Here is a 14324-nt window from a genome sequence, read left to right as displayed (position 1 = left end):
AGTTTAATTATGTATAGGAAGTTAACTATTAGATATTGCACCTTCTTTGATGGAAACATAACATGGTAACTTAAAAGAATAGAAAATAAAGTATGGTAGTTAGATTTACTCACAAAAAAAAAAATTTCTTTCACATTCAAAAACTCCAAAAGCTATCTTGTTACAGAGACATTCCTAAAACCTCTTGACACAACATTAAAAATGAAAAGCAAGACATAAGAATAACTTGAAGCACATGGTACAAGATATGAACTTTGTACTGTAAGATTATGCTGAGAACTAACTTAAATAAACTATCTGGATATCAAATTTCACACCTTCAACTAGCTTTTGAATAAGTTGAATTTGAATTAGACTTTAAATCATATGCTAAGAAAATCTCATAGACCATCTTTATAATTGTTATTGGACCTATTATGTTATTATTTTATTTTATTGTTATCCTCAACATGAAAAATATTAAAAATCTCATATGATATATATATTAATTAGTGAATTATAGTTGTACTTATGTTTCAACATATGAATTCGTAGTTATATGCTAAGAAGTTCAGCACAAGGTCATAAACATTAGAATGATAATATCTTTCTAATGTGTTTTCTAATCAAACCATTTGTATATTTAACTAAGTCATGTATATTGTTTGGGGGAAAACATACGACACCATACTTAACAACACAACAGTGTCAAGTCACCATCATACCAGTCCCAATTGTAAAATATGGAATTAGGAAAGTCTATTTACATTTCTCATAACTAATATTCAATGTAGAAGATCTGTTCTACCTGCCTACACCACATACATTCAATCCTCTCTCTGGACAAACCATACTTACACCTAATTTGCATCCAGTTAAGTGCTTCTCTGAGATGGCCATTCTGCATTTACTAGATCAAAGCCAAAAGTACACCATTGCCTGTTCATATAATGTTTTCAAAGGTGAAGAAGAACACAAATAAATCAAGAACAAAATCATCAAATGTAAAACATTATCAAATAGCCCACCAGTATGAGAGAATCAAAGAAAGGAGACATTTTGCAGCAATTTGGATTCTCTGTTGGGTTTTTCTGTGTTGTTCTTATGTTGTTTCTTCAAAAAATACACTGATAGGCACTGATTTCAATGTCTTAAAAAACCTTAAAAAGATTTTTAAAACACCAACATCAGTATATTTTAAATATTCAGCAGAGGATAGCACAAAAAACCCAGCAGAGAATCTCGGCTCTATTTTGCAGGCAACAGAAAGTTCTTTTTTCTCAAAAGAAAAGGCAAAAGCATTAGAGTATAGATTACCTCTTGAATAGGATCCAAAGGAGTATCCCTCTTAGGTGGGGGTTTTGGGGTTTTTTCACTTCTCATCTCTGATTCCATTGATTTGAGTTGACTGCATATATCTTTCAACAAGTTCAAATGCTCTTCCCCTTTCACTTCATTCATAATCTCTTTCATTGCACTGACTGTCTCCCTCTCAAGCTGATCAATTCTCTGATTCAACTTTTGAAACTCAGCTATAGCATTGCAATCCACATCCACCCCTTCTTTTTTCTTCCAAACAATGGCTTTCATGTCTTTTGGACTGGGTATTCTGCTCTCAAGATTTGCACTGAGCATGCTCTTTAGCTTGTCCATATCATATTTAACATGCGATCCAATGATTTCGTCAGACACCAGGTCTGGTTTTGTTAACCTGTTATCTGCATCTGAAATCCATTTCTCAAGTCTTCTTTTCCCAGGTTCACCTGTTTGTGGAACTTCAAACACATCATGGATATTACTCGAGCACGAGGGAATAACAACAGCCTCTCTGTCCTGTGTTTGATTTTCTTTCCCTGAGCAACTAGTATCTGTTTGGTCTGTGCTTAACTTAATGTTTGCCTGTGAAAATATTGAACCCGATCTCCCTCTTCTGCTCCTCAACGTGGTGCATTGTTCTCCTTCTGACTCTTTACAATCTGAAATTACTTTCACTTTTTCATCTAACCTCATGATCTGGTTCCAGTATGCATCAAGACTTCCCTCTGCATAGTCTTCTGATTTTGTGGGCAAATCCATGCTTGGAGAAGTGGCTTCTCGGCCATCACTCTCCACTATTCTAGGAAACGTATCTGGAACTGGAACTGGAACTGGGCTAGGTGATCTTTCTCTTTTCCGAGCAGATTTCAAGTTATTCTTAAGCGGAATAGGGGGCAATGAAGTCAACCTTCTTACCGTGCTACTACTCGCTCGATCATTTTCTCCTTGATCATTTGATGCACTTCTACTCATCAACAGTTCTTCAGTGAATTCAAGATCACTGGCATTGAAATCATACCCCAGGGTGAGAAGTTTGTTTCTATAAGCCAATATCTGAAACTCAAGAGAAGCAATTTCCATTTCCTTCTGATACATAAGCTCTTCAAAAACTTCAAGAGTAGCCTCAGCATGACCTATCTTCTCCTCTGCCATTCTCTTGTAGTGACTCGCCTCCATCTTCACCGCAGCCTTCTCTCCTTGCAACCGCAGTATCATGTCCATGGTTTCACTAGCTGCAGTTGCAGAGGCTTCTCTTTCCTTATCCAACTCTGCATACAGCTTCTGCAGAAGTTGCTGCTGGGCACGAAGCGTCTCCTTCATGACTGTTATATCACTCTCAGCCATGCTGCTCTCTACCATTTGATGTTTAAATGTTTAAGCAATCACCAATCACTTATTCCTGAACAAAAAACATAACAATTTCTATTTCACTGCAAACACAGTACGAGAAAACAATGCTTGGATAGAATACAATTCTATTTCTTTCCTAAGTCATCAATTTCATAATTAAATATTAACACCATGGCTCTAAGGTACGGATGCAAGGCAAAATATCATAAACACATAACCTAAAATGAAAATCAAGCTTTCAGAGTCCATTCCACATGTTTATGTTTGTGGCTAGGAACTATTTACCCCATGCAAAAGAACACAACTTTGATCAGAAAGGTTATATATCCTACGATCTCAACAAATTGAGGCATATTAATTCTCTCTAAAACCAGACAAAGTAGAAAACCTTAACAATAGCAGCTTTCAATATTTTCTTTCGAAAATAATTCGTGAGAAAGCGAGGTTTAAACAGGGACATATTGCACAACCGCAAAAAATCACCATCACGCTTCTCTAACATATTTATATATTCCGAAACCAAAATCCACCAAGAATTATATTTATTTATTTCCAAACCCTATGTTTCTTGTATGGAAATTGAAAAGGAAAGGCCGAAGAAAAAGAAAAGAATGAAACCTGTGTGTCTTGGGGGTTTGTTTGAGTTTTGCAGAGGAAGACGATGCAGTAAAAAGAGGAACCCTAAGATGATAATACCATGGGAAAGAACAGAGAGTGAGTTTCCTTATGATGTACAGTTACATTACAGACAAAATGGAGGTTCATTAACGTTTTTGTCTTCGCGTCATTGTGTTGTTCCATGGTCTCCTCGTAGGTCCCTTCTTGTTTTCTTTTCATAGGCAGTCCCTTCTTTTCGATTCTTTCTTTATTTATTTTCTGTTTGGTGTTTCAAAAAGTCGTTTCTTCATGCTTTCCAACGGCTACAATGAGCCACACCACGACCACCTTATGATGATGTTTTGCATAATCAAATGTTCCAACACGCGCTTCCTGCTTGCCTCCTCATGCATCAAACAAAATCATTCCTTTCTATTTTAACAGTTAAATTTAATACACTGCTAAAATAAAAACCATTTCACCAACTATTATTACATTAAATTATACTCTTATGTTTAATAAGCTTTTCTTTTAACAGCTAAATCTGATAATAAATTACTATCATTATTCAATTACAGTAAGATCTTAGTTAAACTGTTCTTATGTTAATTCCGTATAGCACCGTTATACAACAACTAAGTTTTTCTTCAATACGTATAGGTTAAACTTTACAAATCATAAACTTTGTATGATTAATGAAATCTAGTTGTTCAATGTAACTACAACACGTTAAAAAGGCAAAGAATAATATTATAAATTATTAGCTCACAAAACAAATTATGTTTAAACGGTTAATCTTTTAATAATCAATAACTATATATATATATGACTAGTTTTTTTCTCTAAATATTTATATTACATTTAAAGATAATTTTTCTAAAATGTTCATTTTTTAGAATATTCAATTTATAAGTATCCATTTTTTTAGTTATAATAAATAAATATCTTACCAACTTTGTTCATTTTATAAATATCAATATATACTTACTTTTATTTTCTGGTCGAGGACGTATTACCAATATTTTTTGTTCTTTGTTTTTCAGAAATCACTATATATAGTTTGGCATTTTTTCAGAGTCAATTATATTGACAGAAGTATTTACCAGGCCTTGCAGATCCTTCAAACCCAAGCAACTGATGAGTGACGATGAAAAAAGAAAGAGCTTCTTCTTGTGTATAACAACAAATGTGTTTCCCTCATATGTATGGATTCTATAAAAATTTCTCTTAAATGATTTGATATTTTTTATCAAGCCAGGTTATAATAAGAAATAATTTGGTGTTATTACTTATTTGACTAAAAATATATTAAGCCAAAAACAGCATTGTCCCGTGAAGAAGGAAAAAGAGATTTTTGTCAATATTGAAGGACAACTTGTTAAAAGAAAAAGAATAATATACAGTAAGAGTGAAGGAGATTAAAGAAAAAGCTAAATAATAGTAAGAATACCACTGAACGAGAATGAACAGTAGTAAACATTTGCCAAATTTTAGATAGATGGGATAATCTTAAGCTGTAGTATTTTCTTTCGTTGCGCTTTCTAGTGTAATTTGATTTGATAATAAATTTATATGTATATATTAAAATGTTTAATGCATTTACTTTGTATTTAATTAATAAAATATTATAGCTACTTGCTAATGATTTGTCATTAAACGCATACTGAGAGCGAATTATGTTTTCAACTAGGACATTGCTCGTAGACAGGAGCAGTAAGGTTAGGTCAGTAATAAAGGTTGAAATGAACTTTAACTGCTATTATTATTTGAGAGGAGGATTTGAGTAATTGTGGATTCAATTTCCACAAAATTTATTCTGTATTTTTTTAAGTGTTTTAAGGATGTTTTTTGCAAATGCAATATTTTTTATTTTAATAAAGTATATATAGGATTTCTTATTTTACTTTTTATTTCTGTGTGGTAACAAATAAACTAATTAAATACTGTGTGAATGATATAATTGATAAAAATATAATTATATTTCTGTGTGGTAACAAATAAACTAATTAAATACTGTGTGAATGATATAATTGATAAAAATATAATTAGTGTCGTGGATTTTAAAGATACTAGTTAAGAGATAGAAACCCTTGAAATATGTTACTGTTAAAAAAATAGAAATAGAAAAAAAAGTATAAAGAAAGTGTAGTGTGTACTTTGCACATGTAATATAATGAAGAATTAATTAAATTTTAAATTTCTATTTTTAATTAGAATTTTATTAATTATTTTTTTAATATTTAAACGTTTTATATTTTTTAATTAAATATTTATGGTAGAATTTTTTATGCTAATTATTTTATTATTTTGATCACTTGTCATGTATAAAAAATATAAAGTTTTATGGTTAACATAAAATAATATTAAGTCATAAAAGTCCTTTGTCCCTTACATTAGTATCAATACCAAATTAAAAAGAATTTAATAGTATTTTGAAACTTGAAAGTTAATGTATAAATTGAGAGAGGAACTTATTTAAAAAACCTAAGTGGTTCATAACGAAATAAAATTTCCAAACATTAAAAAACTTCATGCAGAAATTCAATTCTGCTTCCTGAGAGCATTTGTTAAAAATTGTATCATCTATAATTTTGCTTCAGAGTAATTAAACACTCAATAAATAATCTATTACCCATTACAATAAAGATCAAAATACCAAAACCAATAAGCTCCCATATCAAACTCATAGAGTACTCATGATAGCTATTTTATTTTTTTTTATATTATACAAGGCAATAGTGCTATCCTCTCTCTAATCCACCGGAATCTCTACTTCCATCTTCAAACCCGAATTGCCAAGAATCTGTCAGTAAAAGGGATGATGGTCAAGCATTTCCATATGAAAGGTAGCACAGTAACAAATGTCAAACTAAGAGCAGTTTTATTAAGTATGCGCGGTGTAAAACAAGAATGGGTATGAGGGTGTAAGACCCTCAAACAATCATGAGCTAGAACTCTGTTGTATGACCCTTAGACAGTCATGAGTATGAAAATGCAATATCCACTAACCAAGGAACAATCATGAGTTTTATGCTAATTGCGACCTATGAACCAAGTGAAAATATTATTTTGGTTTAAAATATTGGATGTAAGAGACCTTTACCACTGCAAGATAATATATATGCATCATATGGGCAACTGTGCCTTCTAATTTACAGTATAAATCAATAAAATAGAACTCCCATTTGACATTATAAACTCATCTTTGCATTGTTACTTAATTTCCTTCTTCACATCTATGTTAAGGCCCTAACCACAGTTAAAATCAAATTTTGGTATATCTTTGAAGTTAATGGTAAAATCATAATAGATATGAAGGAGAAACACCAAAAATAATAGAAGACTCAACTCACTATCTCTTAGCGTGTACTTGCCTATTAAAAAGATTGTATAAACTAAACTTCAGATTTCTAGAGAGGCAAGTCAAGCAAATTTCAGTACCTTCACGAAGTCAGACAAGACTAATGAAGAATCCTTTGCATAGCCAGCTTCCTCAAGGACCTGTGTCAGAACTTCCTGTATATACAAAGGAAAGAGAATACATGATGCTGTTATAAGCAGATCACATCCTCCTTTTATATATTTGGCAATCTGAGATGTTACAAAACATACATGGATGATACACCTCATATAAATACTTGGTTAATGAAGGATTGTGCTTCTATGTTTCTCATAAAAAAAGATAAAGATGTTTTTCACCTGGTAACATATTCACAGATACAACTTGGAAGCTAGGAAACACTCTTCTCCTTTCATTTTAAAAGCATGAAAAGTGCAATTAGAGCTACAAGTCGAGAGCCTTGTAATAGATAACAACTTTCAAAGAAACTCTTATTGTCTTTTGCTTAGTTTCCGGCTTATGTGGCTCATACTTTATATACAAGGAATATTGTTATCGGTGCTTCTAAATTCAATTGCTTGAACCATCCAATTCCAAAACTTGATTTCAAAGGAACAAAGGTGAGAAGTAAGCTGTAATGTGTTTCCTCTGATGTCATGTGGACCAGAATAATAATCGAACACAAACATTGGTTTGGTAGATAACTATAGAACGTGAAAGGCCAATACCTCTATGATTTGCACGACACATTAATACAAATAATTACAGAAGTATCACGTTTTCTTTTTAATTTCCTGCACAATCTTTAACACTGGAAAATAAAAGAGCAAATAGCATCTTTAGGGACATTTTGCTGTGTTATTTATATACAAACGGTTATATATAATAAATTTATTGATTTGTACATGAAAAAGACTTTTGTGTTTATAAGAATGCAAAACAGGCACCGAAAAGTTTATAACTCAATCAACACTCCCTACTAATATTTTAAAAGTCATATCAATTAGAATTTGCAATTGGTAGTAAAGCACTTTTTATACTCTAAGGTCAGTGCATAAAAACTAAATTCAACTCAAAGTGAAAGCAGCTTCGTAATTACTGGTAAAACCAAGTTTTTGTCAAACAAACCAAGCAAGAAAGTGCAGTGTGCTATATGAAGAGAAGAAAAGAAAAACCGAACAGCATCAGCAAAAGGCAGCAAAAGAATAAAGTGACCTCTCTCTGTTGCTCAGACATGAAGGATCCTGACAAATCCCTTAAAGCCCTGAGCATGTCATGGAAGGTCACTTTTCCATTGCAATCGGTATCATACCACTTGAAAATGACTGCAAAATGAAAAAGTAAAATTAAAACAATGATGTGATTTATCTGTCTTCGATTGAACAAAGAGAAAATAAATTGATAATTTTGATAAAATAACTTACATAGAATTTTTTGGTGTAGAGTGGCGCGGGGACTGAAGGCAGATAAGAAAGCCACGAATTCCTTGAAGTTCAATCCGTCCAGCATCCTCAACAAACTCTGCAATGTTATCAATGTGAACACCTCAATTGAATTGAATGGAAAATTGAATCGAGAGAAAGAGAGACCTGAGAGAGAGGATTGACGGCGAATTCGGGAATGGAGAGGAATTCATCAGAAGAGATGAAACCGCAGTTGTTGCGATCGAGTTGACAGAAGCGTTGGTACAGAGAAACAATCTCCTGCTGCGTAACTACACACGCACACGCGAAAAATCAAAGACGAGTAAATGAAAATGAAAATGAAATTAAAATTGAAGGATTGGTAGGTAGTTAGTTAGTTACAAGCGTGTTGGCAGTGTTGCTGAACCTCTTCGATGTCGTATTGGGTGAGCATGGAAGATGTGTTGCCCATGGCTTCTGGCGAGAAAGTGTGTGTCTGTGTGTGAGAGAGAAAGAGAGAAGAAATGAACACTGCATCGTCATTTCCCAACTGCCCCCCAACTACTTTCTTCGGCTACGCATCCATGAATTGAAAAGGTCTATTTTCGCCATGTGGAAGCCTAACACCTCCACGTTCAACATTTTCTCCGTTCTATCAAACTCCAACTTTATTCACTTAAATATTACCAGGTGTTTGTTACCATCAATTCATTTTTCAGAATCATTTTTTTATTTTATATTTGATTTTATTTTTAAATTTTTTATAATAATAATAATAATAATAATAATAATAATAATGAAATAAAACCTAACTTTTCTAAAATATAAATATAAATACATAATCATTTTTTAAGTAAAAATATCATGTCACTTGGTTTATAAAAAAATTATATATAAATGTCCAACTAATCTTTTTAGTAAATTTTATCATTTATAATTTTAAACTCTCATACTTTTATTACATACGTTGAAATAATCTTACAGTAAACACCCTCTGTTGCATATTTAGTGTAAGACCATGAAAAATATTTACATTAATAGTAACAATTTTATGTGAATGGAAAATTTAATTAGTAAAAATAAAATGTGGAAAGCTAAATAAGAAATTTTGGTAGCTTAAATGGTAGAAAATTGTGGTGATTTCAAGAACATGGGATCAGATATGTCAAGTGGTGATTAAAATATTAATATAATAAAATAATATTAAAAAATTGTTAAATAGTAAAAATTTTGGACTAGCCATGAGAGGGGAGATTATTCTGCACAAAGAGAGAAAGAATCAAGAAATCTTGAGAAATAGAGAAGAAAGAGATAGAAAGAAATTTTTAGTTGCAAGAAGAGTAGAGGTTCTTGAGGGTTTTCGAGGAAACAAATTTTGAACAAGAGATTAAGTCTGGAATATAGGTAGGATAGCTAACCTTTCTAAGCTCTTATATTATGATTTAGTATTGTTTTATTACTATTCATGTTTTGAAGTTTTATGTGAATACTGTTAATGAAAAACATATGTGGTTGTTATATATCTATCTATATTGAATTTATGTGTTAATATTATATGTTGTTGTTTTTAATCTGTAAATAAGAAATTTGTTAAAAACTAGTTGAGGAACACTTTGGCTAAGGAAAGACTTGGTACTTAAGTTGTCCATGGTGACACACCTCTCTTTCCTGGAAGTCTACTCGATAGGTTTTTAACTTAAATCCTATTGAACAGATAAGTATTGTTAAACTATTATGCATTATACTCAATTGATATAAAACATGTGATGGATTCATCTTTCTGGAAGGATAAGAAGATGTCTAACCGGCTATGCCAAATTCAACTCTTTAGTTCTCCAGAACGTTTATATTAAGGTTATAATTGTGATGGTAGGATACAGGAATCTTAAAAACTGGAGTTGGTACATCCCTGATCATAGAGCAGCCCTGGTCAAATCCAGTAAGTTGTGACTAGTCATATGTACTATGGTGAGTTTGATTCGTCAAACATTTGATTCTTCTCCGGTGACCATTTATGGTGATATTTTAGTATTGTTAATTTATTTTGTGATATATTCATTTTGTATGATTTCTGTGATGATTGTATTTTATTATAGTGGATTTGAATTTATCCATATGAACATGATATGAGTATTATGGGGAGATTTTGTAATGGTCTAATATGAGTTGAGGAATATGAGCATGGTATGAGTCTCGTGGAGAGATTCTGTAATGATATGGTATTTGTGTATATGTTGATGTTGAGGGTTCTGTTGTTGGAGGTTATCCTGATACTCTAATAACCATCCAGTCTCAAGTAGAGAAGGATGAATTATGTGGTGAGAGGGGTAGGAGGTCCTGGTCTATGTGCCGGTTTTGGACATAGTGTTGAGGACTAACCTTGTGGATTGTATGGAGTATTTTGGAAGTGTATTTGAAAGAAGAAGTACAAGTCATCACAAGTGCATAACCTCCTGTGACCGCTCATCAACGTATCATCCGAATGAGTGTCTATTGGGTATTGTGGAATGAATGTCTATTGAGTATTGTGGGATGAGTGTGTATTAGGTATTGTGGAATGAATGTCTATTGGGTATTGTGGGATGAATATCTATTAGGGATTGTGGTATGATGGGATGAGTATCTATGATGCGATTCTTGTATGATGGTACGAGGGTGTCTGACATAATTATTATATGAGGTTTGTTGAGTGTATCAAAGTAATTATGCATGTTTTATAAATGATTTGTTGCATGTTAGCTCACCCTACTTGTTTGTGTTTGTGTATGTGCGATGATTGTATAATTCGTTATACGGGAGCTTATGAAGAAATATCGTCTGATTCAGTGCCAATGAAGAAAGAGATAGAAGAATAAATTAGAAGAATTCGAGTTATATTTATGAGTTTGTAGTTGAAATCTAAGTTTAAATATATATATATATATATATATATATATATATATATATATATATATATATATATCAACTATGAATTATCAAGTGTAAGATTATGGGATGTTACCTTAAATGTAATGTTAAAATATATCAATTATGAATTATGAAGTGTGAGATTATGGGATGTTACATTTAGGGTTTAGGGTGATAAGAAATGAAAACTAGAAAGAAAAATACATGAGAAATCAAAATTATTTTGTCAAAGAATAATTACTTTTATGGTTATACTTTAACTTTATTTATTAATTATTATTATTATTACTGCTATTATTTCTACTATCATTTGTCTATCATAAAAAATTAAGAATTAAAAAAATCTACCACATTAAGTCACAAAATTATAGATTATGTAAATTACATTATCAGCCATTTTGTATTCATCTTTTCTTTTTTAGAATATCTCTGAAAGACTATCAATTAGATCTTAAATTTAACATAGATTTTATAAGAAAATTTACTAGAATGGGATAATGTGCTGATGAGAATTTTAAATTTAAAACACGAGTTTGGTATATGTCTTTGTTTCTTAAAAGTAAAAATTTAATTACATATTTAATTTTTTAGTTGTTGTATAGTATAATCAGACAGTCAAGTATCGACCGATCGGATAAAACCATAAAAGAGACTGATCGATCACACAATCCATCAACTATGAGTCATAAAGAAAAAAATATGAACGATCATAACATTACGACAGTCATCCTTAAACACCGCAAATTAATCAAAGTTATCGATAAACATAGTTTAATAGATTTTGGATCATGATTTTTGTTAATTTCATACCTACATCAAAACCTATAAATAGAGATTAAAAATAAAAAAGTAGATAAATTTATTTATTTGTAAATTTAAGACGTTGTTCTAATAAATTATTTATTGACTTACGCATATAAGAAAAAAAATAATAAACATGCAGATTTTATAAAACTTCACTATTAAAATAACATTTGTAAAAATATCTTAAAATTTACGTGACTATTTTTAAAGTAACTTGTGATAAGATTTTATGATTAGTAATATGAAAGTATAAATAATTTATATTGATACTATATTACTAAATAAACAATCAATCCAAACCAAACCCTACCTAATTTAGTTTGTCTATTAAGATTTACTAATTGTGCATTGTAGCTTGTTAAATATGCAAAAGAAATGTCTATTATTTGAGACATTTTTGTCAATACAATTAATACTTATGTCAGGGAATTTTAATATGAAAGAGGGATGTGAATGGCTGATCTAACTCACAGTTAGCTCTATGGTGGGATATTTAGGTTTCGACCTTCATCATTCATTTAACTTTTAAATCAACCACGTTAAGATAAATTAAACTATCAATTATTTTAAAATCATACTTATTTGACTCAGTGTATTTAACCACGGAAATTAATGGGTTGGTTTATTTATTTTATATCTTACATATTATTTCGTGGTTTTATTAGTTAATCAAATAATTGTTTTTTTATTAGTATATATTGACGTATCCATTAGTGAAAAACGTTTATTTTACATCCACAAATAAATTTAGTTTTGGTGCAACTAATAGCTATTACATTAATTGTACAGATGTAAATTATGTACAAACAACTATATTATATTGTTTAATATGTGAATTTATGTATTTTTTTTATTGACTTTTTACATTGATTGTTTATAACAATATATAAATCATCCTTTTAAACCTATCAATCCTTAAACGTGTCTTCCTCTTACACCATTTTTGTAAATTTACACTTTTGCATTTTCACTTCGGGCACACTTCCATTTCAAAAATCCATTTCGAAACTTCTCTTCACCGACAAACCATCATGGTGCTCTTCCACTCGTGAACCACGAGAACGTAATGAATAGTTGTGAGATTGTTGTTTCTTCATAATCTCATAAAAAAATTGATGGTATGGTTGATTTATATTATAAATTAATTTTATTTTTAAGTTGATACGAAACTTTTATTACATTCTTTTATAGATTTATTATTTGTTAGGTCTATTATTTCATAAAATATAAAATTATTAATTAATATCATAATATAATATATATATAATATATATTATATATATATATATATATATATATATATTATATTATGAGGTTAGATATTAATTAATAATTTTATATTTCATAAAATAATAGATTTAACAAATAATAGATAAACTTTAATTCTGGATTGTAATACTATATTAAAAAATAGAGTTTAATTCAACTTTCTAAAGTAAATTTTTAAAACAAGGTTTTCATATTCACTTCTTTATTGTAAATTAAAATTGTATTTTAGTCCATGTGAAACAACGTCATGTCATATGTTTGCACCAATACTACCGATACTACCGCACTCGTAATTATAAGAACGTTTTTACACCACCACACTCCACGATGCAACTTTTTATTAGGTCATTTACCTTTGTCACCATTGTAATATATAATGGGAGTTGCCATAAATCGTTACCATTATTTGCAGTAAAATTATCATTACAATAATAGATTGGTTATATTTGAATATTTTTTTATTTTTTATGTATTAGAAATTAACATTAGTTGTGTTTGAAATAATGTGTTACTTTGACAATGAATTTAGTTCCCATTATTAGTCGTGGTTAGTTTAGATATAATTTGATGTATGAAAATTTTGATGAAATTATTAATAAATATTTATCTTTAAGGAAAATTTAATTATTTATTAGATTAGGCCAATATTGAGTTTTCATTTTTCACAATTTAGTTTAATTAGTTGTTATTGATTTGTAAATTGCAAGATAATATACATATAACTCATATTTTTCCTCTTACAAATATAATACATTATATTTGTTATTTAGAACAACCGAAAAGTGTTTACATATTACAAAGGTTATTCCAAAGAGTCGATATGCAATATATATTTCAACAAACATTTAGTTGATTCGTAGGAACACATTACATTCGTTTTTGTTTTAATCGATGTTATATTTATTGATTGTAGTATTCTCCATTGTAATATTTCTACCCTAAAAATAATTATTCTATTGTTCAATTCATATTCATCCTAATTCACAATAAACATTTGGTAAACACAATCACGGTAGAATAACCAAAGAACAACATATCACACATGACTCACATATAACTTTAAATCATCACATCATATCATACATATGTATTTTAGTTTAATCTAAATTCATCACATAACATTAATCACCTATTATTTCTTTCAATTTACATGTTAATGTTTCATAAATTATTTTCTATTGGATTAACATAATATTCAATTACAATATTTCCGTTAAGTATATTCATGACGATAAAATGCATTTTTATTTTCAGAAACCTCCAATTAACAATCTCAACTATCAAAATAAAGACTCATAAGTCAGGAATTACCTGTCAAAATGAAGAACCATATGTCAAGAACTACCTATCAAAATGAA

At 30.0% G+C, this 14324-nt stretch overlaps 2 protein-coding genes across 2 annotated transcripts; both read right to left on the bottom strand.

Moving 5' to 3' along the window:
* Positions 1 to 604: 604 nt before the first annotated feature.
* On the bottom strand, positions 605 to 3498 carry LOC124844089 (uncharacterized). Its single transcript, XM_047320948.2, has 3 exons — positions 3265 to 3498; positions 1297 to 2695; positions 605 to 918 (listed from the first exon to the last, which is right to left on the bottom strand). Exons 2-3 carry the CDS (start codon positions 2653 to 2655, stop codon positions 895 to 897), a joined length of 1383 nt encoding a protein of 460 aa, XP_047176904.2. The 5' UTR covers positions 2656 to 2695; positions 3265 to 3498; the 3' UTR covers positions 605 to 894.
* Positions 3499 to 5806: 2308 nt separating this feature from the next.
* Positions 5807 to 8642, bottom strand: LOC124844091 (uncharacterized). Its single transcript, XM_047320949.2, has 6 exons — positions 8389 to 8642; positions 8173 to 8297; positions 8008 to 8104; positions 7799 to 7908; positions 6685 to 6759; positions 5807 to 6046 (listed from the first exon to the last, which is right to left on the bottom strand). The coding sequence occupies exons 1-6, from the start codon at positions 8456 to 8458 to the stop codon at positions 5996 to 5998; spliced, it is 528 nt and encodes a 175-aa protein (XP_047176905.1). The 5' UTR covers positions 8459 to 8642; the 3' UTR covers positions 5807 to 5995.
* Positions 8643 to 14324: the final 5682 nt, after the last annotated feature.

The sequence above is a fragment of the Vigna umbellata genome, chromosome 1, assembly GCF_029865625.1.
Source record: "Vigna umbellata cultivar VRB3 chromosome 1, Vumbellata_1.0, whole genome shotgun sequence".
Classification (NCBI taxonomy): domain Eukaryota; kingdom Viridiplantae; phylum Streptophyta; class Magnoliopsida; order Fabales; family Fabaceae; genus Vigna; species Vigna umbellata.
This window is presented reverse-complemented; position numbering and strand designations above follow the sequence as displayed.

What these genes read in the sequence shown, in the direction of transcription:
- LOC124844089 (XM_047320948.2), bottom strand. Translation starts at nt 2,655, where the DNA reads ATGGTAGAGAGCAGCATGGCTGAGAGTGATATAACAGTCATGAAGGAG. An exon ending in CTTTGGATCCTATTCAAGAG is followed by an intron (nt 919 to 1,296) that starts GTAATCTATACT and finishes TTATATGAACAG; the next exon opens with GCAATGGTGTACTTTTGGCT.
- LOC124844091 (XM_047320949.2), bottom strand. Translation starts at nt 8,458, where the DNA reads ATGGGCAACACATCTTCCATGCTCACCCAATACGACATCGAAGAGGTT. An exon ending in CCGTCAATCCTCTCTCTCAG is followed by an intron (nt 8,105 to 8,172) that starts GTCTCTCTTTCT and finishes ATAACATTGCAG; the next exon opens with AGTTTGTTGAGGATGCTGGA. An exon ending in TGTCTGAGCAACAGAGAGAG is followed by an intron (nt 6,760 to 7,798) that starts GTCACTTTATTC and finishes TTGTATATACAG; the next exon opens with GAAGTTCTGACACAGGTCCT.